Source organism: Anguilla anguilla, chromosome 1, assembly GCF_013347855.1.
Source record: "Anguilla anguilla isolate fAngAng1 chromosome 1, fAngAng1.pri, whole genome shotgun sequence".
Taxonomy (NCBI): domain Eukaryota; kingdom Metazoa; phylum Chordata; class Actinopteri; order Anguilliformes; family Anguillidae; genus Anguilla; species Anguilla anguilla.
In genome coordinates this window covers 10,321,765-10,349,614 of record NC_049201.1, presented here as the reverse complement: position 1 = coordinate 10,349,614, position 27,850 = coordinate 10,321,765, and the positions used below count along the sequence as shown (strand labels likewise).

The 27,850-nt window shown below is 50.3% G+C and overlaps 1 protein-coding gene across 5 annotated transcripts in view; it reads left to right on the top strand.

The window, feature by feature from the left end:
- meis2a (Meis homeobox 2a) overlaps positions 1-27,850 on the top strand; it is a 78,822-nt gene that overhangs the window by 24,013 nt on the left and 26,959 nt on the right. For all 5 annotated transcript variants that reach the window (XM_035419715.1, XM_035419732.1, XM_035419724.1 and 2 more), the window contains exon 8: positions 7,996-8,141. In XM_035419715.1, the coding sequence (XP_035275606.1) occupies positions 7,996-8,141 (146 nt within the window). The remainder of the gene's footprint in view (positions 1-7,995; positions 8,142-27,850) is intronic.

The following is a 27,850-nucleotide window of genomic DNA, read 5'->3' as shown; positions in this document are numbered from 1 at the left end:
AAACAGAGTTTAGACAGCAAAGCAGGCAGCGCTGGTGTAATCAGTTCTGCTCGCTTTCTTCCCTGCCTCCAGGACATTTCTGCAAACTTCATGGCAGGGGCTGATGGGAGTGTGCTGAGCAGAGGCTGCAATCTGATGGTTGACTTGTTGATTTATAAACCTTTTAATTCATTTTCTTTCTTCTCCGCTCTAATAGCCATCGCTGAAACATCACCCTCTCCATTAGCCCCCCGTTTTTTTTTCCAGTTTTTTTTTTCTTTTCTTTTTCGCCCGTCGTCCACCGGGTGCGTTGGGAAAAAGGCACTTTAATAACTTCAAGGTGTCTCGCGTTGCTCCTGTCACAGGGAGGAAAATAAATCTGATCTGTTTGTTTTTGTTCCAAGTGTAATTGGGGGAAGAAAATCACCACCAAACACCGTTATCTGCGGCTTGTAAGGCCCGGGCTGTTGGGTACGGTACACAGACCGTACGCGGTTCAACCTCAGCCTCCTAACCAGCTCTTACTCTTGTTTTTAAAGAGGCTTTTGGTTTCCCCTTATGAGGGATTAATAACTCCGTATCGCCCATAGCGGACGACGCCACACAAGGAGGTGGGCCTCCCTTCTTTTTTCTTTTTTTTTTTTCCCTCTCCCTTTTTTTGTCTCTCTTCCACCTCCGAATCTAATTCTACCATAACGAAGGGCCCTTTTTTTTCTTCTTTTTTTTTTTGTTGCTGAAAATGATGCAGTTTGCTCTGCTAATTTTCATGCTCATTCCAATTAATTTAACATGACCTACATTTCCTTCCGGGGGGCTCCATGCTTTCTAATTAGAGGGGAATCACCTAAAGGATGAGTTTTAGTTACCAACGCTGGAGAGCCACGGATGTCATTTATTTCCGACGGTAATAAAGTCTCACAGTGAGGGGCGGCTATCTGATGTTTGCAGGGAGCGATGGGCTCTATTGTAGCGGCGTTCATACCACCAGTGATCACGGGTCGGGAGGGAGTGTGTGTGTGTGTGTGTGGGGGGGGGGGGGGGGGGGGTTTGGTAGGCGACGGTGGTAGAGGAGGATTTTAAAGCTATCTTTAAGAGATTCGGCGCACCTAGATAACCTCGGGGACCAATTAGTGTAATTTTATTTCAGAAAGGGGAAGGGCGGCTCGGCGGAGTGTAGGGGAGCTGGGCGGAGCTGTCGGGGAACCAGCGAGTGTGAAATCTTTGGTCTGGACCCAGGGCCCTTCACTGGGCGCTGAACCTTGTCTCTGGAGCGGGGGGCAGTCATGGGCATCACAGCGCCTTTTAGGCCCCGAAACAGAGGGGCCTGCTCTCCCGACCCCCGCCATTTAGCCCTTTGCTGTTCATGCAAATCGCACGCCCGATATCGACAGCAGTCCAGCGGCACAACGTGTCTTCATTATGTCCTCTTTTCTAATTATTTTCCCCTTCCCTGCCCTCTGCTGCCCCCCCCCCCTTCCACTGCGCACATCCAATTCCTGTCTTTTTACTGGAATGCTGCAGTTCACACAAAGAAAGGGCTGCACTGTTAGTGAGTTACATTCTCTCTCTCTCTCTCTCTCTCTCTCTCTCTTTGTTTTTCTCGCTCTCTCTCTGTCTATCTCTCCACCCTCTGTCTTTTCAGCTGGTGGAAGATGGGCTTTTATCACTATTCACTGTACAAGTACATCAAAACCTGCGGCACCTTGTCCCATTGCTCAGTCATAGAAATGCCTCCCACAAACTGAAATAATTTTCTCAGACAAGTGGAGGTTATTATAACGCGCATTATTATTTGGTGATCTATATAAATTGAGTGAGGCTCATTGCTGTTGCTTTTTCATATAAAATGTAATTTTATAAAAATGTCTCTCAATAATGATTCAAATGTGCTCAAGTAGTGAAAAAGTAGGTAAGCAAATAATTTAGTCGCAATTGCCTCAAGTTTAATTTAATTTAACCCCATTCACCCTACCCAAAAAAATACAATAACTGAAGCGAATGCCAAAGAAACAAACCCTCCCCAGCTTTTGTACAGCGTTGAATTGTCACGGTGAAGTACACTTGAGGGGCACAGCCTGCAGGAAAAAAAAGCCCCCAGTTTCCACATTTGTGACTTATAAAATCATCAGCACCAAGTGATTAACCGGCTAATGAGGGACGGGGGGGCGATGATGGAAAACGCTCCTCGGCTCGATCCGGGCCGCAATCAGGGGCCAGGAGCAGCCATTGTGGACCTCTCAAAGGCCCTATTTATGATGTAATTAGATAATTGTTGTTACAGGTAGCAGGTTAATTACACTTGTAATTACCCAGCCCAGTGCCTTTGATAATATACATGGCCCGGCTTTCCCAAACATCAGGATTATTGGCAGATGATTATCGCTTGGAACTGGAGTCCCGGGACCCTCCCCTCTCCTCTTTCACTGCCCTCCCTTTTGTGAGTTCGGGGGAGCGGGGAGGGGAGGGGAGGGGGGGAGGGGGCGTGCTTTAGTTTTTTCACTTTGGGTTAAAAGGTAGGCCTGACTGGGTCTTAAAACAAGTTTGGCCTACCCCTCCCCTTCCCTGCCCCGACCCCAAACACCTCCCCCCTCCGAGCCAAGTTTGAAAATCTTCTCTGGAGGGTCAGAGTTTGGCTTCTGTTCTGATTCTCTGCATCAGTGGAGAGACGATAGCTATCTCCAGCATTCCTAGGATGACAGAAAGATATCTGCTCTATGGGAGGGTGGGAGGGAGTGAGAGAGAAAGAGAGAGAGAGAGAGAGAGAGAGAGACGGGGGTAGGGCAGAGAGCAGGGGGGCTGAATTTTAAGGAGAGTTAACTTCCAATTTACACAGTTTTCTCAGTGCATGGTTCTGTACTTTTGCAGGAACATTTAACATGTGAACCAGGGAGAGGCTCGCAGGCTGAGCTTCCTTTAAACGAGGTGCAGTGAGATGGAGAGACCTCACGGTGTTAGGAATGAACCGAAGGAGCAGGCTGCTCTCTCGCTGAGGATTCTCACTTCTCAGTGGTGGCAGAAGACTTGGAGCAACACCTGACATTAGCGGGAAAAAACACAGCGAAACTGTAATTACTGCGACAGGTTTTAAAGCGCTTAATGACTCTCGCCATCACACTGCAATTTGTCAGAGTGCACGGTGTTTACCAAGCTGTTCTTTTATGGTGCGTTGTGTGGGGTGTTGTTGTTTGTTTTTTGTTTTTTTTAAAAACGGAGTTCAGGAAATAATTGCAATAAAAAGATCAAGCTCAGGAGGCAAGGTGGTTTTCTGCAACCCCAACATTTGACATGAACACAAAACCCCCCAACCCCCCCCCCCCCCCCACCCCACACACACACACACACAAGAACAGGGAGCTGGGCTCGGACTCTTAAACAGTTTCGCGAGTTGCGGGGGAAAGTTCCGGAGAGCGGCGGCGCGTCGTTAGCGGGCTGTGATTATTTTTGTCTGAAGCTCTTAGTTAGCATATTGCGGGCGTCTGGGTGAGGCGGGGAGCCCTAATCCCGCGGGCCAGCGTGAAACGGCGCAGGGCCCGCTGGCGTGTGAATGGAAGCGCTGTGTTTTCGGGAACATGTGGTCTCTGTGCTGGAGGGAGAGCCCGGCGTAACTCCTGTGTAAATAAAGGGGGAGGCGAACAAAGGAGGAGCCCCCGCCGCTTCCCGCATTCGCAGCCATTTGGGGCGCTGAATGTGCTAAATGCTGCTTATGCCGGCTGGAAAGTTGAGGAGAAAAGGGGGCATAAAATCCCCTTCTTCTCTTCCCTCCATTTTCTCTGACCGGGCCCTGGAGGGTGGGGTGGAGGGTTTTGGGGGGGTCAGCAGGACCGGGGGAAGCCCAAGGTAAATGGGCCGGAGACGCGGGGTCGTTCTGGCCCCGTCCTTGTCCCTCTCCTGCCCCCCCCTGCCCCCCCCCCCCCCCCCTCTCGCCCCCCCCAGCCCTGGCTGCTGGCAGTTTACCAGCGGAGGCACTGCACAGTAGGCCATGCCCCTGCTCCCCTCTGACTGATACAGAGTTTCTGCGAACATGCCTGAGCGGCGTGGCCCTGCGGGGGGGCCCGGGGGGGGCCGGGGGGGCGCGGGGGGGCCCCCGTAATTAGTCACTTTAACTACGGCTTCCATAGGTCACCACAAAGAAGGGGCGCTGCCTTTGTGCTCACGCCCCATTACCCTGAAACAAACGCCGGATCCACCGCCCGGTCACAAAGTGACGATTCGATTCTGAAAATTCTCCTCCGAGTTCTCAGTAACTTGTGTAACCGGACAAGAATAGAGCGCTTTGAATTTTAATCGTTCTTCTGCACTCAGCCTGTGTCCAGTAGTGTGTTTTATGGAGCAAAAAAAGTTGATGCGTAACGTTATATAAAAACCGAGCGCATTAAAAATCCTTTTTAACTGAGGGAATGGCCTGAATTTCCATTTTTCTGCTGCTGCATACCATTGACATTACCCTGCTCCTCAGAGAGTGTATTTACTTGCACATACTGCGATGTCGATGCCCATTTTATTGAGTGTGGGAAAACTGCTCTGCTCTAATAGTGCCAGACCTGTCACACCTTGTCCTGTGAATTGCTGTGAATCCCAGCCTTAATAAGAGGCTGAATGTGAGCAGTTTGCCCTTGTGTGTTTTTTCTTCGTCCCTGATTGGAGACGCTCGGAATACACCGCACACACAGCTCGGGCTCCTGTCTGTGACACCTTGCACAAAAAAAAAACCGCTCGGGCAGAGGAAACCTTAACTGTTAAAAAATCTGCTTCCCGGGCTGGTGCCTGAGTCGTTTGAGCGGCGCAGTGGTTATGAAATGCGCTTTCTGCATTCGTTCCCTGCTGCGCGCCCGCATGGGCCACGGGCCTGCGGTCGCATGCTCTCTAACCACCGCGCCACGCGGCTGCCCCACTACCCATGATGCCCCATGGCAATACACTGCGGGCTCTGATAATGGCCAACTCACCTGCATCATCCCGGCTCCATCAGAGCCCGCAGGAGCCTGCGTTCGACATACTAATTCACACCGCCATCTGCATTTCCAATGCACCGCGCGCACGCTGCACGCGGCCTCCCCGTTCATTATAAACGCCGCGAACTCCGCGCAGGTTTTTACGAAATGTGCATTTTATGTTTATGTTCGTATTTGCTGCTGCATATTCTGCATTAATAACCAGCTCTGAGGCTGGTTAAAATTGGTAGACAGGGAAATAACCGAATGCAGTTTTAATAACCACCCATTGGAGATGGAATCATTTCGTATTTCACTTTTAATTTTTAATTTTTATTTTCGTGTGCGTGAGTGCGCGATGGTGCTTTTCGTACCATAAGGTCATTTTTCCAGCCCGCCTGCTCTTTTCCCCCTCCGTTCATACAAAAACATGCACATACTTTCATTGTGAGCACTTTAAGTCGAGGGAGAGAGGGAGAGAGGGAGAGAGGGGCTGTCTTTTTTTTTTTTCTGTCTCCGAGGGCACTGCTTTTCCAAAACTGCCTGGGGCTACACTCCAGCACCTCTCCTCCCTGAGGCCCTCCGCCCGGCTCCTAATAGCCTTCCCCCATCTGTGTCACATGGACAGATGATGGGACGCTTCCCCTTCCCAGTTTTTTGGAGTGCACATCCACACAGGTTAAAATGGCAGAGTTGCCAGGGAACAGTCAGAAGCCATTAGCGTTTGGGACAATTTGCCCTGCAGCGTTCCTTCTCTGGCACATAAGAAAGGAGTGGGGGTGGGTGTAAATCACCAGCTCTCCTTAGATGTAATGAGGTTGTGCAAGTTCTCTTTTTTCTTTCTTTCTTTCATTTTCTCTTTCTCCCTCTCTCTTTCTTTCTTTTCTTTTTTCTTTCCCTCAGATCCAGAAGAATCTCTCTCTCTTTTTTTTGCGATTATTTCCCCCTGCTTTAGCCGGCTTTCCTATTTTCTTTCGGTCGCTCCCCCCCCCCCCCCCCCCTTACCTCAGAGCGCAGTCTCTCGCTCGCTCACTCGCTCGCACACGCGTGTGCGTACGTGTGCGTGTGAGGGAGAGTGAGAAGCACGCGTGCGCATGTACAGTACGTGTGCGTGTGGAGACGGCTGTAAAGCCCGGGCCCTCTCCGGGAGTCCTGTTTCAGCCTTGCAGGGGCGCAGCGAGAGCCCCCTGGGCGGTGGGGTAATGAAGTGACAGGTCAGTGGGTAAATACGAGCGGGTCGCCCCGGCCTAGCCAGGGGAGGCTATCGCGTTGCAGTCAAAATGGAAACATCAATATCATTAATCTGCCAGCTTTCGGCCGCGGCTTCGCTGCCGCCGCGGCCCGGGGTAGCCGAAGGAAGGGGAGGGGGTTTGGCTGAGCTGGGGCAGGCGGGGGTGGGGGGGGGGGGGGGGGGGGTGGGCGAGAGGGGGTCAGAAAAAAGGCAACCCAAATTAAGAAAAAAAAAAAGAAAAAGTTGATCAGCTCTGAACGTAAGCCAGCCCGGGTGAGCTCTGTTATTGTTTGTTGTTGAAGTTCAACGCGACGGGGAAAATTAGCGCCGGCCCGAGCGCCCTGGGCTCTCGGCTGACGGGAAAGCTTGTGCGGCATCCAGCTCGGGCTACGGCTAGGCCAGGGCTTATTGTTTTAGGCTTTCCCCAACAAGGATTTTACTTAGTGTGGGATTTATGGCATTGGCTGCTAATGAATGCCCGCTCTTCAATTACAAAACTGGGGAGTCCTGCTCCCTATTCCCGCATGTCCTTCAGAGACCCTGAGCGCCTCAGACTCCAGCGGGGAACGCAAGCTCGGCACTTCTCTGTGTTCCTCTTTCGTGTGGCTCCGCACTAATGATGTGGAAGGAAAACACTGCTTGGGAGAAGCAGGGGAAGAAAGAAAGAGAGAGAGAGAGAGAGAGAGAGAGAAACAAGGGAGGGAAAGAGAGGGGAGGGAGGAGGGAAGGTCTCTGCGCTGTCCTTGTATTCTTCATTTATTTTGCATTTGATTACGCCACCAGTCGGATCCTTTCTCTTTCCCCCTTTTTAATGTTATTAGTTCAAATATTTATGCGCGAATATGGCTTGTATAGGTGCCCGTGATTGATGTCTCCCCAAAAACAGGAAGACATGCAAGAATGAATTTTAAGAAAGTAGGGGTCCTGCTATGCCTTAGTGGAGGAGTTTTTCAGATACATAATTTAGATGCCCTCAAGGAAGGCTTTCAAGGCATTTTTGCCTCAGGGCAAGAAAAAATAACTATGACTGTTAAAAGTAAATCATTTTTGCTAATGCACAATTAATGCCGGAGAAAAGCCTGGAAAAGGAGAGGGCCAGGGATGGAAACTTCAGTTTAAAGGAAGCAACCTGCCTTGATATGCACGTTTCCTCTTGAAATCAAATTATGATGGACGTTAATGCAGGGGAAGCCAGCGATGTCCTGTCATGCAAATCTCCTGGCAGAAGGGGGAGGGGTTGAAGCTAGGGAGGGATGAGGGGGTGGGTGGGTGGGTGGATGGGGGGGCAGGGGGTGGGGAGGGGGGGGGTGTCTGTAGTCCATTATGTGCATCGAACTGCAACAATGAAACACCCCAATACACATCCCACTCCAGTTCACATGCTGCACAATTGTGGTGTGTGTGTGTGTGTGTGTGTGCGCTTTATATATCTTCATAAGGCTGGCTTTCTACTGCCCTTCTTCCTGATCCCCCCTCCCCCTTAAAAAAATCATTACATTATGTCAAGCATGCAATTCTAATTGAATTAATGACATGAGGCTCGGCAGAAAGCTCAAGTTCAGAACTTGGGAGACGAAGCCTTGTTGTTTTTTTCTTCTCCCTCCTTCGCTCCGCTTCTTCTTCCCCCTCTTCTCCTATCTGAACTGGAGTGGAAGGAGAGCCTTTTTACGAGCCTTGTGCCGCCCAGCTAACCAAAACAAAGAGTCATTAGTCGTCTCTTTTTTGATTGGCCCCTTTCTCGGGGATGACCCTGCTTTGATTTATGGCTGAATCTGACCGCCCCCCACCCCTCTCTCTCTCTCTCTCTCTCTCTCTCTCTCTCTCTCTCCTCTGTGGCTCTCTCTCTCTTCACAGGGGACGGTCTGGACAACAGTGTGGCTTCTCCGGGCACGGGGGACGACGACGACCCCGACAAGGACAAAAAACGGCAGAAAAAGCGCGGCATCTTCCCCAAAGTAGCGACGAATATCATGAGGGCGTGGCTGTTCCAGCACCTCACGGTAAGAGCGCGGCTCTGGATCGCGACTTCAGTCCCAATCTCTCTTTTTTTCCCCCCGGTCCGGTCCTCACGCGCACCTGCCACAGACGGGGCCGTATCTGGCTTCTGCCACCCCACCTGTCACTCACCTGTCAGCGGCGGAGATGGCCCAGGTCAACTCATTCCGCCGTCCAGTTTATTTAACTGAAGAGTGTCCAAGATCAGCGTGAACAGCGATACATAACCTAGCAGCGCCAGCAGTCCATCACAGACTTTCATTCTCATGCTGCAGGGTTGTTTATTTGTCGCTCGCCCCAGTGACAGCTTGGCTCAAGTAGGTTTTGTGAAAGAGACTCTCTGCTAAAGTATGGTTTATAAAGCAAAAGGCCTCCAGAACAATGTGATAGAGAGTGTGTGTTCTTCAAAGACATAGCTCAGAACCTAGGTGACTGAAGTCCATATTGAAAAGCAAGGTATTTAATTACTGTGGTCATCCAGCTAGAAATAGTCACACATTCATTGACAATCCCCAGTCTGGAGCCTTAGCTACATGTCCTGGTGTTCTGCAGACAGCAGCAGCAATATCTGTGGTCCAATACATCCTGTGTGTATCTGTGTGTGCGTATCTGTGTGTGTGTGTGTGTGTGTGTGTGTGTGTGTATGCGTGTGTGTTTGTTAATCTTCAAGGGCGCCTTGTTCTCTGAAAACTAAAAGTAAGGAGTTGCTGCAGTTTTTCTGAAAAACTTTCAAGCTTGCTGTTGAAGCAGATCAAGCAGTTCTCTTTGTGCAATTGGCAAATAATTATAAAAATGCTACATTTCAGGTACATTTGCTGCATTTGCTTGTTCTAAAGCTGCAAATAGTTTTTGCTTGGTTCACTGAACTGACTGTGTACCTTTAAATTCTTACTATTAATAACTGTAAAAATTCAGACCTGTGGTTTAGTGAGAAGTGATATTATTCTCCCAATCGGAAGAGGTTGTGGAGCTGAATGGAGAGATCACTCGCCTGTTTGTTTGTGTTTTCTTCCCTTTTCTTCATCAAAATTGCATCCGACAATTACAGATTTGGCTCGCCGAGCTAAAATTAAAGTGGGACGAAATACTTACAGGCTACCAAAGTTTATTTAACATCCATTCAAATCGTGTTTGGAAGGGAATTTCCCCAGTGGAGGAGAATGTGTCCTAGAATGCGCGTGTGTGCCTGTGAACATGTTGCGTGCGTGCGTGTGTGTGTCTGTGTGACTATTAGTGGGGCTGGGGTATTCAAAGGCTTAGACAAGAGTCACTGAGCAGAGGTGACATACTGAGGCCAGCATGCCAGCGGGGCTGGGGAGAGGGAGAGTCAGTCGAGCCTTTCCTACGGCCCCTCTGGTGTCAGGACATTATTAGCAGGCTGGGGTGTATTGATTTTGATGAGGAGGTCAGATTTCAGGGGTGGGTGGAGGGGGGGGGGTGTCCGTGGCGGTCCCTAACCTCGGGGAGAGGGGGGGCGGGGGTCGGGGGTGCAGGGGGGAGAGAGGAGGAGAAGCAGAGGGACAAGGGGTCGGCTGCTTTCCCACATAAGAAGGTCAGGTGCCCGCCCGTACCCAGTTTGCGCCCAAAGCCACTCCAGTGAGACGGGGCCCGGGGCCTGACAAAATAATGAGGGCCCTGCAAATACTGACTAATTGAAAGGGCTGTAAATCCATTACATATTGGTCAGGGATAATCAGGAGTGTTTAATCACTTTTATCTATTCAGGAGCACTGAAGCTGCAACGGCAAAGCCCTGAACCTTGCCATGCGCTTATTGCTCTCATCATTATCAAAATTACTTCACAGCTGTTCTTTGCTACATCACCTCTGCTGGAGATTTCGCAACCTGTAAAGAGCTTTTAATCTGGAGGCCGACTGAGCGCACGGGAGAGAGAGAGAGAGAGAGAGTCCTCCTTTCTCCTCCTTCTTTTCTCTTTTCCTTCTTTCTCCTGCTACAAGTTTGAGGGGCTGGTTGGTTGGGTTTGGTGCGTGAGTAGTTTAGAAAAGGGGGGGGTGGGGGATGTGGAGGGAGCGGGAGGGGGGGGGGGGGGGTTGGAATATCCATTTTGGAGGCCTCTGTGAAGCCACCTACCACAGTGTTTTTTTTTTTGTTGTTTTTTTTTTTTTACACACGTCGGCTAGTTAATTTACTCGGCTCATAGCGAGTAGAAATTTCTTGCTTTATTGAGAGATCATTAGGCGTCTTTCCTGGCGACTGAAGGAATGCCCGTCGCAGGCCTCCCTCTCTCTCTCTCTCTCACCGTTTCAGCGCTCCCTGTAAAAAAAGAGAGAATGAATCAGAGAAAGCTTTGCAGCCTTTCCGCCAATTTTCTATAGAATTGTTTTAAAATTGCACTGAAAGAGAGACAGAGAAGGAGAAAGAGAGAGTGAGCAAAGCCCATAGATTTTGTCCAGGAGCAGTTTTTCAGGTTTTTTCATTCATGGAAATACAGCCTTCAAGACCCCCTTTTCCCCCTCTTTTATTACTTCTCCTGCTTTTAGATGTTTTCTCAAATCTTTATTTGTCCCTTTTGTGAAAAGCTCAGGCCGGACTTGTACCAGCATTAATCCCTCCCTTTTAACCTACCTTTATATTTTTTAGAAAAAAGGGACTAATTGAATTATCCCCCTGCCCCCCCTCCCCCGCCTCCCTCAGACCCAGCCCCCCCCCCCCCCCCCCCCCACACACCCATCCCCTTTTATTTTAATTTGTTAAGCAAATGCATTTTCCATTTTCAGGATGCGTTTGTGCAGGGGGAATTGGAGGGGACTTTGGCCCTTGAATGGCCTATTGCGGCGTTCTGGCATTCACGCATTCATTAACTGTGGGGGAATAGAAAGGAGCTGGGCTGTATTTTCTCAAACGCCCCGGCCAGCATGGAGCAACTTTTCCACGAGCCACAGGGGTCTCCCTACATATGTTCTCAACCTCTCGCCATTGTCACCTATTCTGAAAAGCTCAAAAGAACCCCCCCAAAAAACAACACAGGCCAACAGTAACAATTGTTAGCTTTTGGATTCAGTATAACAAAATCTGGAGCCCTCCCCTCTCCGCGCTCCCCGTCGCACCATTACCCCACACTTTCATGAGAGAAATCTCACCGTGGGCCAGGCTAGGACTGTTGGGTTTGTGGTGTTTTCTTTACCAAAAAAAAATACTCACATCTGTCTTGCACAACACCAACAACAAGACTTGGCATCTTCTTAACATCTCGGTTAAACGGACAAATTGTTCCACAGATCAGCTGACAAAAGGATGGAACCAGAGGGCCAGGGATTCTGTCTCTTTTTCCTCTCTTCCTGGATACCATCCAATCACAGAAGGAAAGAGGGAAATCCCAGATTGTTGGTATAAGCTTTTCAATACTACGGGGAGATTATGTTATCAGAAAGGTAAACTTCACTGTTAGGGCAAATTTTAGCGCTGCACTTCAAAGACGCGCGGGGGGGGGGGGGCTGGGGAGCGGGAGGGAGACGGCGGAGCGGGGGTAGGGGGAAGAGTCGGGTTTGTTCAGAGTGGCTGAGGTTGCCCCACCGTTTCATGTAGACAAGCCCCTCAGTCCTCTCAATTAGCCTCTCCGTGCCCCGGCTTCCCTCCTCCAGAGCCCCTGCCTGCCCCGCGAAGACAAGGGTCGGCACTGCAATGAAAACAGGAAGCACTCAGATACAAAGATACCACTCAGGGACGGCCTATCTTTTCAGCAACGTAAACCTCAAACACCAGCAAAAATAAATAGGGATCTTTGTGCAGTTTGGGGCGGGCTTCTCTTTTTTTTTTCCCCCGGGTGAGTTCATATCGCGCGGGCCGGCCATAGGAGGAGGGGGGAGAATGTTTTTGGAGTTTGGAGTGTCTCGGGTTTTTTTTTGCGCCAGGGTTTGCTATCTGCTGGGGTGTTTTGGGAAGACTTGCTAAGCTGTTAAGCCAGGTGAAGTGCTCCCATGGGGGACCACTGAAAGGGAGGCAAGATACTACATGTTTGCTTTTAAAAAATGATTAGAAAAAATAGCATTATTAATCATGAAAAAAGTTGTACACACACAAAAAAAAAAAAAAAATCCACATTAGCGATAATTGCAACGACGGGAATACGAATCCTGATAATATTAACGGTATCACCTCGTCTGATGTTAAGGGTAATGATGGTGATGATGTGTCGGCACACTCTGTGACAAAATGAGCAAATCACACCACAAACATCATTAGCAGGCCAGGGGGGCAAGAGAGATGCAGGGCCAGCGGCCACTGTTCCCAGTGGAACATTAGTCTCCATGGTGACGGGAAGTCACCTCCAGGTCGGCCTGGGATCCACCGTCTGAACTGTCCTTGGGAAAAAAAAATAAAAGCGAAAAACGCACAGCAGGTCAGCCCCCCTAACATGGGCGCTGCGGGCCTATCCCTAGTAACGGATGTTTGTCTTGACCGAAAAACAAGTGCGCTGCTCCCAAAAGAGGCCTGTGTTTGAGTAGACTAAACATTTACCCTGTTCTGTCGTGGCCTGTTTGTGTCCTCCTAATCCGTGTGTATTGTTCTGTCAGTGTCATTAAGCTGGTGCCACACATCTGCTATCGGTTTGAGCGCCGGGGTACAGAACTCCTGCTCTGCCTCATGTGTCCCGCTTTGTGTGTGCTTTTCATTTGTTTCGTTCCTTTTGCATATTTTTTCGCCCCGCTCGCCAGAGAGCCGGCCAGCCTCGTTCCCCGGGCTGCCTTTTCTGTGCGCGCATGTGGCGCTGAGCTTTTTTTAAAAAATTTGTTTCTGCCTCCGGTGGGGTTGTTTTGTGCTCCGTGGGGGTAGGGGGGGGGGGGGTTCGCGGGGGTTCGCGGGGGGTCACCAGGGTTCAGAGCTGAGAGGGGCCCACACGCTCATCTGTCATGAGCTCGTTTGCCTCCGAGCCGGGAAGTCGGCACTCCAGTCACCCGTGGCAACCCAGGCGGCGGCGCGGTTCATCGCCACGGCCATGTGTGCGAGAGCGCGCGCGTTCGGACGAGCGCGGGAGCCCGCGTTTGTGCGCGTGCGTCGGGGTGCGACAGAGAACCGAACCCAGAACCAAAGCCAAACCCCAGGAGGTCAGGGAGGAAGGGGGGTGGGGGGTGGGGGGGGGGTGATCTGTGTTTTTTTGGAAATAGCAAACTCTCAGGTAATTACTGGCGGGGTCTGGTCTGGTCGGTCCCTTTTGTGAGAGACCCCCACGCTCACGCGCACCGCCCCAGCAACCCTGGGACGGGGACACAAGTCATCTCTGACCGCCATCTGTTCCCCTCCGCTCCCTTTCTCACATTAAGCTGTGAATCAGGGAAACCAGAGACCGCCTCACTGGCGGGGTACTAATGAACCCGCGAGGAGGGAAGCACAACAGCCACGCGGCGTTCTCCGCTATTTCTTTTTTGGAACTAAAGTATAAAATTATCCGCCATCATAAATCACGATTACTTACACTTGCCATAAGTCATGTTGCGTCATAAATCATGTTTACTAATATTCAGGATAATGCTGTTGTTTCCCCTGTTTTAAATGGGAGAGTCTGCAGGAAGAAAAAAAAAAAGGAAAGTTTAGAAGCCCATATCCAGTAACTTCTTTTTTTTTGTAGGCTATATAATTATATGACAAACCACATCGGCTCTCTTTTCATGTCAAACCCTTTACAGTTTGGTCTAATTCCCTTCCCTGTGTGGTGTCGTGGAAACGTGATTGACAAAGCCTTGTTTACAATACGCAAGGCCTAAGTCTGAAACAGTCCCAAAGATTTATTACAGCATTAGAATGTAACAGCCGTGAGTTATTTCATGCTCAACGTCAGTCCTTTTCACTTTGTCTCTTAATCCCAATCTGTCATAATTACACTTCAAACCGGTAGGCTAGCTGTGAGGCTATAACACGTTTGGGTTCACTTTAACGCTTTAAAAAACTAACAAAGTGTTGATGACTCTTTGGGAGCGCCGATCTCTCCTGTACTTTCCTGCCGCGTTGCGGGACCCGTGGAGCTCTACGCGGCTTCTCGTGCAGCTGTTCCTGGCGCCCCCTCCGCTCCACAGTTTGCTCATGCCCCATGTGTACTTTTTAACACTTTCAACGAGGTCGTAAAAATCGGCGCGTTCTGACAGGATGTTTACAGCCCATTTTGACGCCATTAGAGGGTAATTACCCAATTCGGGAACTCGGGTGCGAAGGCATCGCTGCTGATCTGCCATTACAAGGCCCCAAAAACAACCCCCCCGCCCCCCCCCCCCCACCCCCCCAAAAAAAAAAATGGCAGTGAAAATATGTAAGTCGGGATCACGCCTCGGCGTTTGCGGCCTCAGCATTTGCCCCGGATGTCGCCGGGAGACGGTCGCGCCCCGCCCCAACCCGCCGGCCCCGTCAGGATGAAAAGAGGAAAGGAAAGGTGAAGGAAGGTGAGGGGAGGTCCGATGGCCTTTGGGGGGGTAGGCTCTGCCAGCAGAGAGGCAGAACGCGGTGAACTGAAGTGAGCCCTCGGCCCCGTTGTCCTGGCAAAGGTGGCTTCGTTTCCTGTGACCCGTGCCAAAGACTAACAGAGAGGGCCTGTGTTGCGAAATCAGATGTATAAACTGCAGGGAGTGCCGGAGACTCCAGGCCTGCCCGCCTCACCGGCTTCGGCCTCGCGCATAACCAGGCCCCCGACTCTCCAGCGCTGATATCGATCCGTTAACTAGGAGCCGACCTGGTTCTCTGCCCCTAACACCTGGGTGATGTAACGGATGGGTGAGGTGGTGGACGGCGAGCGCTGTTGTGGAAAAGCAGGGGAGCTGGCGCTGGGGATTCTGGGGCGGGGGGGGGGGGGGGTCTCCTTCGCCCCGGCCAAACGTTCGGCGGGTAAATCCTCACGCGAGCGCTTCCCTCTGTCTCCCCTTTCCCTCTGTCTCGCCTTCACCCCTCCCCTCGCCTCCTTGCTCCCCCCTCCCACCCACCACCACCACCACCACCAGCACCAACAGCCCCCTCAACCCCATCCCCTCTGCCGAGCCAGAGGGGGTTCTGGGAAGAGACCCGGCCAGGCCGTCGATACGACTCCCCATTAATCATAGGCTAGCACGTGGTGACGCAGGATCTGAGACCGTCCCATTGAGATGGTGTTATGTGCTGGAGGCTTACAAACAGCCTGGCCCCTTTGATATTCATCTCACACCAGGAGAAGGGAAATGCGGGGGGGAAAAGGCACAGAGCAAACAGGGAAGTAGCAAACGGGGGGGGGGGGGGGGGGGGGGAGAAAACAGCAGAAATCAAAAACAGACCCACTTTCTCTCTTTGCTTTGTCATGGGACCCTGGCTGCGCTGAAGCTCAGTTCTGCCATTTTGTTGCGTGATTGTTGTTATTATTTTTTTTTCCTTTGGTTTCGCTGCTTTTGTTATCTTCCATTTCTCTCCTCCCCTCCCCCCCCCCCCCACTTGAAAACTTCACAGTGAGTTCCCTGTAAAGGAAGTGAGTTCCCTGTAAAGTAAAGCCATGTCTGTCTTCCGTCTGTATCGAGTCTTGCTCTGCCATTCTTTTCTTTTTTTGTAAAAAGAAAGCCTCCCCAAAGTGTAGAAGTCTGCCTTGGCTGCTGATTGTAACCGTGTGTGTGCTGAAAAAGACAAACAAGGCCGCCCAATTTGTTGTGGTTTCCTTTCTGCCGCCTCCCTTGAGGTAACAAGTGAGTCCTCCTCCGAAGGGAGTGCCTCAGAGGTCACATGACCCCTGGCACACGCACGCGTCGCTTTCACTGAAATCTATTAGTCCTCAGATGTTCAGTTTGGAACTTCCTGAAGAGTATTTACAACACACAAAATACCACACAGACTGACGCATATGAGTCTTCCATCAAGAACCATCAGACGGAAGAAGAATGAGGAAATAAACAAACTGAATCCTGATCTGGAACAGGCCCTGGCTACAGATGTGGATCTGTGTGAATATTGATTGGCATTGTCTGGTTGTTATATCCCAGGTTTTTTTGTATGAACACCGGTTCATACAAAAAAAAAAAACCTTTTTCTTAACTTTGTAAAACGAGCTTGTACGATTATGTAAATAAAGGACAGTGGTGCCACAGGGTTCGCTGCAGACCCCAGAAGACCCTCTCCTCTCTCTCTCTCTCTCTCTCTCTCCCTCCTCTTCCTCTTCATCTCCTGGATTGAGAGCCGAAGAAAAGGGGGGGGGGGAGAAAACCTGTAATTATCCACACTTTTCTGAATCCCCCTTAATGTTCATTATTTAAACCAGCGGCAATTACAAGTTCAAAGGGGTTTAGAGGGCCAGCAGCCCGCATAATCACTGCCAAATTAAGCGGGGCCCATTCGTCACAGAAGAGCACACTGAGAGCCGTGAATCACGCATGCAGTGACAGGCGCTGATTTACATAAAGACACAAATCTGCGGCCCCCAGGGCTCAGCGGCGCTCCATCCCCCAGAATCCTCTTATGCACGCTTTTTATTTGCTGCTGGAAACTTTGGCACGGCTAATACCTGTGATCATCTTCTTATTGGTCTCCTTCTTCCCTTTCGCGTCGCCAGTCCGCCCACCTAGCCTTAAACTCCCACCCAACACACACACACATTCACACACTGACACACACACACACACACACACACCTCATACTCACACTCACACACACACACACACACACACACAGACTCACACTCTCACACACACACACACTCATACTCTCTCACACACACTCACACCTCATACTCACACACACCACACACACACACACACACACACACACACAAACTCACACTCAGACACATACACACACACACACTCACACTCAGACGTACACTCACACTCAGACACACACACTCACACTCAGACGTACACTCACACTCAGACACACACACTCACACTCACTCACACTCTCTCACACACACACACACTCACACTCAGACGCTCACACACACTCACACTCATACTCACACTCTCTCACACACACACACATACAAACACACGTACACACGCATGCACACACATGCCCCCCCAAACTTCTTTGCTGTTCCCCCTCCTATGCGTGATGTAAATTGGGAGTATGCATTTCAGTCCCTGGAGTTGAAGGTGTATCTCTGTTACCTTTGGGGACGGTCACAATGCTTAATCCTGTCTTCAGGTGGCTGTTCAGCACATTGAATGAAGGGATCATAGAGGCCGGGGTTAGCTCCAGTTACATGGCTCTCTGACCACGGGTCACTTCATATAGTCTTCCCAACAAAAACACATCCCTACCTGTCTGCATCTCTCTCTTTGTTTCTCTCCATCTGTCTCCCTATCCCTCTCTTTCTCTCTCTCTCTCTCTCACTCTCTCCTCATATACATCATTCTGTATTTTTTCATGGTCATCCATTACCATTTCAAAAAAAAGTGCTTTGTATGTAGTGAGGATCCTTTGAGTCCCTCGACACTCTGTGGTAGAGGTCACATGGTCGCTATGTCTCAGACTAATATTGTGAAGCTTGTTCTGGGTAGCCTGGGCCTGCATGGTGAAAGCTACATTGTCTATCCTCTTTTTTCCCTCGTGGTGTAAGTACGAGCCTGCTCATTTCTTATTGAAAAAGACGCGTGTGAGGAAATGGGAGCTCTCTGTTTCATTAAGTGACCCAACCAGGCAGATGAGTGCGTGCGCTTGGTCCCCGGTTTGCATGTGTAAGTGTATTGGAGATTAATAGGCTGCTGTTGCTATTTCATTGATTATCTCCCATGATTCCCCCCCACCACCCCCCTCCCCTTTTTCTGCACAGATATTAAAAAGTAATGAAGCCTACGGAAGTAGGAAGGCGAGCTTTCACGCATCATTTTCAGTTATTTGGATTCAAACAGAGAGGGATCTTTTCTCGTCGCAGTTTGAGTGGAATTGAGTAAATAAACGCGGCGAGCGCCGTCGAGCAAACAGCGGCGACTGTAAAAGATGTGTGTTTAAGCTGAGGCGGCCCTCCGACGCGCGGTGCGCGCCTCGCAGATGTTAGCAATTCCGCGACGTAGCATTCCTGACGTTAGAGCCGTGTTGTAATTGCCATAATGGGGCCCGTAACCACTGACAGTAATGGAATCGCCGAAAATGTCCTAAAGCACCTGGAATTAGAGCGGTCTGCAGCCTCGCCTCAAGATGTCCATTGTTGGGGTTTTTTTTTTTTTCGTAAAAAAAAGAGGCCCTTCCCCCCCCCCCACCCCTCGTCTAATCCCGCTGTCCTTCTCCGAGCTGGTCCGGCCTGGTCTCTGTTGCATTGACAGAAAGTGTTATCTGCACTCGAATTAGAATGGCGCCCTGGGCCCTCGTGGACCATCGTGTAGAAAACGGAGTTTAAAGTTTGTCGTAATTGCATTCAGCTCTGTTGCGGGCCCTGTCGAATGGCGGGAGGGGAGGGAGGGGAGCGAGGGGGGGCTGTTGGGAAAATGACTTCCTGAGACATTACCATCAATCACCGCAAAGGTCAAGCCCCGGAGTCCTAGCCATCACGAGAGGCAGAAATAAATGATAAAGGAAAGTAATGCTTTGCATGGAGCAGAGAGAAGAGGTGTGATGATGCACAGGAGTGGAGTGGAGCACAGAGTTACTGTGTCTGTGTGTGAGGGGGGTGGGGGGCGTGGGGGGGGTACGTTACAGGTTTCTGTGAATCTTCCTCTGTATGGAGATATCCCAATAAGAGCCTGGGTTAAGAGTTTGGGGACCGGGGAGCTTTAACCAAAGTGCTCTTTGTTGTCTCCGTGGGACGCATAGAGGACGTTGCGCATTACCGGAACTGTGTCTCTCCCCGGGCCCGCCTTAAAAACAGGGCCTGGCCTCGCCGGTCAAAGTCCACCCTCGCCGGTCAAAGTCCACCCGTCTCAGCTCCATTGCATCATTAATTATTCCTGCGTCAAAACGAGAGAAAAAACGGGGGAGGGCAAAGTGAAGGGGGGGGGGGGGGGTAGGCGAACGGGAGAGGGCAAAAATAGCAGCTGTCTTTTACACCTCTGCCCGGTCTGGTTTACAGTGATGCAAGCGTGCGGGGGGGGGGGGGGGGGGGGGGCGGGCCTTCGGTTACCGCGGCCGGCGCTTGTGTTACATTCTTGAAGCGGGGGCTCGCTGAGCTGTTGAAAAGAACACAGACGCCTGTCAGCAGCCCCCCGAGCCGGGCCGCCATCGGCCCGCCCCGCATCCTGAAAGGTTAATGACCTCCCCCCCGCACTTCGGGTTTGTTTTGGGCCGCTGCGCCCCCTTTTTTCGTTAAGCCCCGCGCGCCGTGCGTGTCGCTTCTTGTCCGAGGCTGGGCGGGTTCCCTGAGAGGTCCCCCGAAAAGCACCCGCTTTTCCCTCTGACCCCGCAATGCAGGGAGAACCTGACACTGTGGCACCGGGCTCCACTGGAGCAGCGGACTGGGCGGGAGGGTGGGGGGGTGGGGGGGTGCGGTAATGAACATGTGCGGTAGGAATTAACGCTGAAAAGTTCATTAACTTCCCTAATGGAAAGGTATATAAATTAGCATTAATTAAAAGACTTTTGCGATAAAGACGTCCCGGGTAGGATGCTTTAATGTACTCCAGAGAGCTCTTGCAGATGAGGCGTCGGTGGGTAGCGCCGCAGCGGTGGAGAGGTAGCGCTGCCGATCCAGAGGAAGTTTCTCGGCCTGACGGGCTCCCTCGCTACGCGCCTGGTTTCCCCGCAGCGGACGCCCGGCCTCGGCCGGGGACGCCCGGGCTGCTCTGTCCTCGCAGGCTTAGCGTTTCATTAGTTAAGAAAACGATTGGCACGGAAAGGTCAGCCGCGTTTCTGATTTTAGTTCTCCCTCCCCTCCTCTAATCGTGGTAAGTGGGGCTCGCTGTTGGTCATTTTCCCCAGGGGTCTTCGGGCTGCAAACCACTTCCTGCCTGCCTTGTAAGCAGATAAACCCAGCAACACGCCGGGAGCCAATAGCAGGGCAGGGGCAGGTAGGTCAGAGGTCGGCAGGGCCCTGAGGTTCCTTGCTGAGGGGCAAGACTGAGTGCCAGTAAGAGCGCTGGGGAAAACCAGAATAGAATGCACTTAAGGTTGGCCTGTGGTGTCGTGTATGCCCCCCCCCCCACCCACCTTTACAATTTTACACTTCATAAAGGCATTTTAACTCTCCTTACAACTTGTCCCTGGAACATTAAGAATCTGCAGGTCCTCGGGTCGCTTGTCAGTTTACAGCAATATACCGCTGGGGCCTTTGCTGAGTGACGAGAGATATTCTGAACTTGTGTGTGGCACCATGTGGAATTTCTTTGAAGACGTGAGTTTTTAGAAAGCCAGAAACAGGAGTTACATGGTGTCCCCAGTTGCTACAGACATACCTGCCATGTTACAGTGGTGAGGTGACAATATTTGAAAGGCTGGGCTCCTCCTGATTTACGGAAAGTGCGTATAATTTTTTTTTGATGAATCAACATTTTGACTGTCACAGCGGTTTTCACCACTGAAATGGTGGGCGCTAAGCAACGTACGTCTGTACGCTTCCGGTGAGAGCTTCCCTTAGTGGATACGGCTCCCGTCCGGCGGAGTTCAGTCCTCTTGAAAAATTGCTAAATAGGTGACATGGTTGACTTCAACACATTTAGCGCCATTAGCAACCAGCCGCTGACCCGTGCAGCTGTTCGGGGCAGCCGTACTCTCCTTAATGGCTTTTGTTGCCGCGGTGGTTGTTGGCTTTAATTTTGACATTAAAAATTGACATTACAAAATTGACATTACACTTCAAAAACAGCCTTGACATTCCAAAATTGCCTCCAGGGCTTCGAGTGGGAATGCAGCCGATTTCTGCGCCCTGTGAGGGCCTATTGTTCCTCAAGATGCTTGTTGTTGCTACCGGTCTACGGCAAATATGGGGAGTTCTGGGAGAGAATAAAGGACTGCATTTAGCTACACTCATAGAGCACTTTTGGGAAAAAAAAAGAACAGAACAAAACAAAAGTCGTCAAGTGGTGCTTCCAATAATGACCTTTGTTGTGAACAAACAAATGGCTTTCGTTCGCCAATTAACCTGTCGGAATGCTGGAGATCATTCCCCTTCCGATGCGCGCTCCTCTAATGAAGCACAAAGGAGGCTGCGAATCAGGAATGCCCTCGCCGCTCGCGTCGGGCATTAAAGCCCTTTCAGCCCGGGCTTGGAGAGGCGGCTTAGAGCACGGAGCTGTTTTCGCATTAGCTGACCTGTTGTTCTTGGCTTTATGAGCTGCTTCTCGGAGGAGCCAGGAGATTCCTGTCCGACCTGATCTGCCGGCGTGTAATAACTCGATCCGTTTCATGCAGACAAAATATATTAAAAGTATGGCGGAGGGAAGTTTGTGCCCCAGGGAGAGGGGGGTGGAGGGGGGGTGGGGGGGGGGGGGAGAGATAATGCGGTGGAATTGTTCAGAGGTAGTTAGATGCCTAATGGTCTAATATGTGTGCCATGTGAGAACTGGGGTCTGCTGCTCATGAATTCTGCCCAGACTTATCGACTCATTCCAGGCACAGAATAGAATCGTCACCGTTCTGCAGCTGAGATTCCTGTTTCTGCGTGCGTGCGCTGGGCAGAGAGAGAGAGAGAGAGAAAGAGTGTGTGTGTGTGTCTCAGTGTGTGTGTGTGTGTGTGGTTCTCAACTGTCATAAGAGTTGTAAAATGTGTTATAAATAGAGAACCATTTGCTGAGTTGAGTTTAACAGTTTTTTAAGTGGCCCGCTTAGATTTTAGCCTGTGGTTATTGCCACCAGTGCCGGTCCACTATACGCTCATTTTGGGGCGTGCCATTTTAAGCCTCGGAAGCACCAGGCCCTAATTGTCTATGTCCCCTGGCCTCTGCTCACGTTTGATTTATCCTGTTGGCCTGGTTGGAGTTTCACTGCTTTACAATGTGTGCACAGGCCTTTAAATGAGTGTTGATGCTTATCCAGTGGACGGGCTAGTTTGTGTGCTAGCATACGCTCCCAATGGCTTTATGGTGGGTAATACTGACGAGTGGCAAGGTGTGGGATCAGGAGGCAGGGAGGGTAATCCCCCCACTCTCTGGCATGCCCCTGGGTCGAAGCACCGAGGCAGCGCTTATCTCCCTGCTGGTAGCACCACAGGTGGAACTGTGGATAGGAGAGTGAACAACAGCAACCGGTTGCCGGTGGCAACAGCTTAGGCAGTGCAGCAGTTAGAGAGGAAGGTGTCATAGCACAGGCAGTGTTCTGTCAGACTGGAATCCAGGAGAGGAAACACGAATGCCAATGCTAGTCATGAAACAAGGAATGTTGTGCGATGTTGATAGTTTACCTGTAATCTCGCAGATACATGTGGTTGGTTTTAAAGCTGCGAGTCAACCTGTCAGAACAACAAAGCAGATCTTTGCTCATGAGAAACAAGGCCGTATTCCAACCATATAGGACCCAGTTAGACTTAGTGTCCAAAATTTTGTTTTGGTTTTTGTAAAATGGAGAGACCAGGAGCAGGCCGTTCCTCCACACTGTGCTGAGCGCGGGGTGGATAGCCGGCGGACCCCACGGACGGGCGCGACTCAGCCCTCTGCACGGGCGCAGGTATCGGGTTCCCTCCCCTTGAAAGCGGCGGGCCGCGGCGGAGGAACAGAGAGGCTTGAACTCGATCTGATGATTAAACAGCTTCATCTTTATGGCCACGGGCGACGTCTGCGCCCCGGCCCGGAAGAGCAGGGAGCTTTTGTCCCTGAGAGACGAGGCGCACCCCGCCCCCTCCGTCCCCCCGTCCCCCCCGCGCCCCCACGGAGGACTGGGGTCTTTGTCTGATACCGCAGGGAAAGGGTGGCGACTGGGCCCCCGTCTTGGGCAAGGTGTAGTCTCAGATGAACCTGATCTAATGTTACTGTCCTCTATCGCTGTCGATTCTGAAAGACTCCTCCAGTCAAGCAGAACGTAGGAGCGGGGGTCTGGACCTTGCTTGGAGCTGTGAAGACACAGCAGTCTGTAACTAAGGCTCCGTGAAGGAGTAGGTATCACATTTCAATTAAATAAAAACCAAAGGGTAAAAAAAAATAAAGAAATGGTGGCTGGTGGTGCCACCAACACAAGCGGTTGGAGCTTTTTCAACCCGAAGTTGCTTGGGCTGCATTCTTTAATCCTCTGCTGCCTGCGTTTAAATCCTCTGCTCCTGGCTGTTTGCTTCCCGGCCAAAGAAGCAGACCTGAATACACCGTGTCTAATTCTGACATGTTTCTCGTGTTTGCGCACACAGTAATTGGCGTTCCATTTTTTTTATGTTAACACTGATGCAGCGCTGTGTGAAGCCATGTTTCCTCTCCGGGCGAAGGGGAGCAGGGTGTCAGCGGCAGTAGGAGTCCACCACAGTCCCAGCATGCACTGCAGAGTAAAGTATAGGCAGTCTAGTGATGGACTGGGGACAGAGAGAGGGGGACAGGTTCCTGGAAAATAAATCATCTCTGCATTTCATTGGCTGCTCGCTTTTGGGTCTTTTGCGATTGTGGTTTCTTCCCCTGTGTGTGCGTGTGTGTGTGTGTGTGTGTAAGTGTGTGTGCATGTGGTTTTGCGTGTGTGTGTGTGTGTGTGTGTGAGTGTTTATGTGTGTGTGTATGCGCCTGGCATGGGGATGGGGGGTGAGGAGGGGGTGGTGGAAATGATTGCTTTTTAGCCTTATGGATGTTTACTGTTATGAGCTATGTTCTGGTGATCCTCCCAGGGCTTTCAATCCTCCCCTTCACAGGCAACAGTTTGCTTGGCAGGCGAATTGATAGCCAAAGTTGCTCTAGAACCTTGCACCATCCTCAGTGAACATAAATTAATGGTGTAAAGCAAACAGGCAACTGGACCGGAGCCAAGAGCGAGCAGGAGTGGAGCCAGCTATTGTTGAGGGGGCAGCACTGAATTCAGCCAGGGAGCCCCAGCGCACAATAGCAGTGCATGGCTGGCGGGTCTAGAGCGGGCCTTTGAAGTGTATGAAATGATAACTGTTTTATTTCTGAAGACACAAGCGCTGGGGCCGTCCGCGACCCGCTGCTGTAATTGTTGCTCTGTAGTCTATCAGAACCCGGAGAGGCAGGGCTCTAAGCTAAGTTATTTGCGGCATTCGCCTGGCTGCTAGATGTGTGTGTGTGCGTGCGTGTGCGTGTGTGTGCGTGTGTGTGTGATTGTGTGTGTGTGTGTCTGTCTGTGCCTGTGTACGAATATGCGTGTGCATGTGCACTTGTTTATGAACGTGTGTGTGGGAGAGAGAGAATATGTTTGTAAATAGGTGTGTTTTCTAATTTGTGTGTGCGTGCGTCTGTGTGTGTTGATGTTTGTGTGTGTGTGTGTGTGTGTATGTGTGTGTGTGTATGTGTATGTGTGTGTGTGTGTGTGTGTGTGTGTGTATGTTTGTGTGTGTGTGTGTGTGTTTATGTATGTGTGTGTATGTGTGTGTGTGTTCTGTGCTGGAAAGTGGTCTGAGGCAGTTGGCCTGGGAGGGTGAGTCATGTGGCATTCTTGCCTGTTTTCTCCCTGTTGTCAGGAAGCAATGAGAGCCCAGGCCTCGGAAAATAAAACAAACACAAAACAGACCCCCCACCCCCCCACCCCCACCCACCCACCCACCAAAAAACACACACAAAGAGAAAGAGAGTGAGGGAGAGCACAAGAGAAAGAGAGCACATTGTTAAAGCCAGAACTTGCTCTGCTTGGCTCTATCAATCTCTTAAAATATTTGTGTCCATAATGCACTCAAAGCTCATTTTCAGAGCACTTCCAATAATAGCGTGTTTCCTGTGCTTATCGTATGTTTTGCCCAATGGTAATAATTGATTCAGATTAGAGATGCATAGAGTGCATATTGTAATTAAAGCTGATATGACATTTGTTCCATATTTCATTGAATATATCACTAATAATTTTGTAGTTCACCATATTTGGCTAGCATTTACAAATCTTAAATTCCAATTGTCAAATTTCAATAAATTGTGTTTATTTTTCTAATATCTTTTTCATTAAAGAAAAAAATATTTCCGCCACATGCTCAGTTTGAATGTCATTTGTAATATAATAATATTAACAGCAACATATTTTTATTTAGAATGTGCCAATCTTATTCATCCTGTATACATATTAAAATGTCATGCCTATATTTGATTATTTTTGTTGGGACCGTGAATATTATTATTATTACAAAATAGTCACTGGGATTAGAGGCAAATAAGATTGCAATCAATTTGAAAAATATATTAAATAATATAATTAAATAATGCAATGAAGCAAATAGGACAATATTAGAGAAGCTCAGCTGAAGGTTGTAATAAGGCTCCATGGAATGCCATTAGCTTCAAAACAGCCAAAGCTGACAAAGGCTTATTTAATATTTAAAGAATTATCTCTGCGGATTGCTAAGTGGTCCCTTTATTAAATGTGGGATCTTAAAAAAAAAAATTAAAAAAAAAGATTTATCGCTTTAATAAACATGGAGAAAATAAAAAGGAGGAAGAAGCGCGGTAGCCTTTTCCGTAGGAGCGAGCCTTTTTTTCGCGAGCATAAAGGAAAATAAAAACACAGGAGGCGGCGCGCGCGTTGTGGTGGCGATGCGCGGGGCCGGCGGCCCGGCCTCGGCCGATTTCCGCGGCTTCATTAGCATGGCGCGGGCTTGCAGGACACCTCGCCCCCCGCGACCCGCGTCTTTAATTCATCGCGGTCTGGCTCGGCGCTGATGAAGTCATCCATCATCATCATCGGGCCCTCCGCGGCGGCGCGGGGCCTCGGCCCTGCGAAGTTCAGCTGCTGCGGGTGCCATTACGCGCGGCGGAGGAGAGCGGGGAGGGAGCATTACACCGTGTAATTTAGACAGCGACGCGAGCCGCGCGCGCACGCAGGGGAGAACAGCACCGCGTTTATACCGTTAGCGTACAACACGCCGCGGTCACGGCGTGGCATAAAGCCTTCACACTGTGTGTGTGTGTGTGTGTGTGTGTGTGTGTGCGTGTGTGTGTGAGCGAGTCTGTGTGTGTGTGTGTGTCTAAGCTTGTCCGACTGTGCATGCGTCCTGGGGTTTGTGTGATATTGTGAGAACGTTTATGTTTTTGCGCGCATTTGTGTGGGATGTATACCTCTATGTGTTCTGTGTGCGTGTGCACGTGTGTGTGTGTGTGTGTGAGAGTGTGTGTGAGTGAGTCTGTGTGTGTATGTGTGTCTAAGCTTGTGCGATTGTGCATGCGTGCTGGGCTTTGTGTGTTTGTGTTTGTGATTTTGTGTGCATTTGTGTGGGATGTATACCTCTATGCATTTTGTGTGTGTGTGTGTGTGTGTGTGGTTATGTGTAAGTGTGTGCATTATGCTAGGGTAAGATATTAAAAACACGATGAAAGTGTCATGGTGGGATATCACACACTCAGGCCATTAATGGGTCTCCTTGTAATTAACAGAGCTTTTCCATTCTAGCCAAGCGCAGGGCAGGGCAATAAAAATGCTCATTTCTCCACCTAATTATTTATGGACTGCTTTACATTCTGTGGTCAGTCGGGCTTCAGAACATTTGATTGGCCGTTTGTAACACACTGTTGGTGCAGTTTAAAGTTCAAGAGGTTATTTTCTCTCCTTTTTTTCACTTTTTGATGAATTAAAAAATATGCTACACGTTTAGGTGGGAATCTTTAGAGAAGAAGCAGCTAAACTGACCGAATGGGTTTACATCATTGTATTATTTGCCCAGCGATTAATACCTGTGCACGTTGCTTATTTTACCACAACAAAATATTTGACTTTTTTGCGACTGAGGCTTGCGTAGGTACAGATCCTCGCTGTCGGCTGTGACAGCAGCCTAGCCTGCCCCAAGACCGGCCCAAGATCCGAATCCTCCATGCCACCCAGCCGTCTAACCTTCCTGGGCTTTGTGTTCACACAACAGTACACAGCCACAGCTCAGAACCCAGCTGCCCTCGCTGTTCCGTACGACTGTGTTTGTAGAACCCGCGGTCGGAGGGGACGCCGATATATAGCCGTTCTCCTTTACGAAGGAGGGAAGAAGGGAGAAAAGAGAAGGGAGTGGGGGAGAGAGAGAGAGAGAGAGAGAGAGAGGAGGTGAGGAGCGAGCACGTGTTTACCGTAATTGACAGTGGGGGAGCTGACGAAAGGCCACGGGGAGGAAATAAGATTTTTTTTTTTTGCGCGTCGTGCCCGTGGTCCAGGGGAAAAAATTTCCTTAGCCAAGGCCTTTTTTCGGGGGGTTTTAGAGTCCCCACTCTCCTTGATGAGACATCTTTCTTGTTTGTTCAAACCATTCATTATGTGGCCGGTGGATGAGTGGTGCCGCCGCTCGGCGTATTTATCACTGCGGCCCGGCGCTCGGGCTGACAGAGCGGGATTGATGACCGGGGAGCGGGCCGAGCGGCCGAGGAAGCCTTAATACAATGTAAATTACTGACTCCCATTTCCAATCCGACCCCGTTCCTCCGCCGCTCCCCCCCCCCCCACCCCCCCGCCGAAAATTATTAGTGTTTTTTATAGTACGGCCGAGGTCATTACTAATGTGAAAAAGCTGAGGATGCCAAGAGGAGGGAGAGGAGAGGAGAGGAGAGGAGAGGAGAGGAGAGGAAGGGGTCCGGTCGTATTACGCGTTGTTGTCCAGGGATAGAGGAGGGGGGTAGAAAAAAAAGCAGACGCACGCATACACACGCGCGCGCACACACGTACACACACCCACACACACACACACACACACGAGCACAGAGAGAGCCCCGTTCCCCTCAGCCAAAGAAATGTCAGCACCTAGCAATCAAAAAATGTATTTCTATTTAAGCGTTATCATCTTTCTTTGTTAATT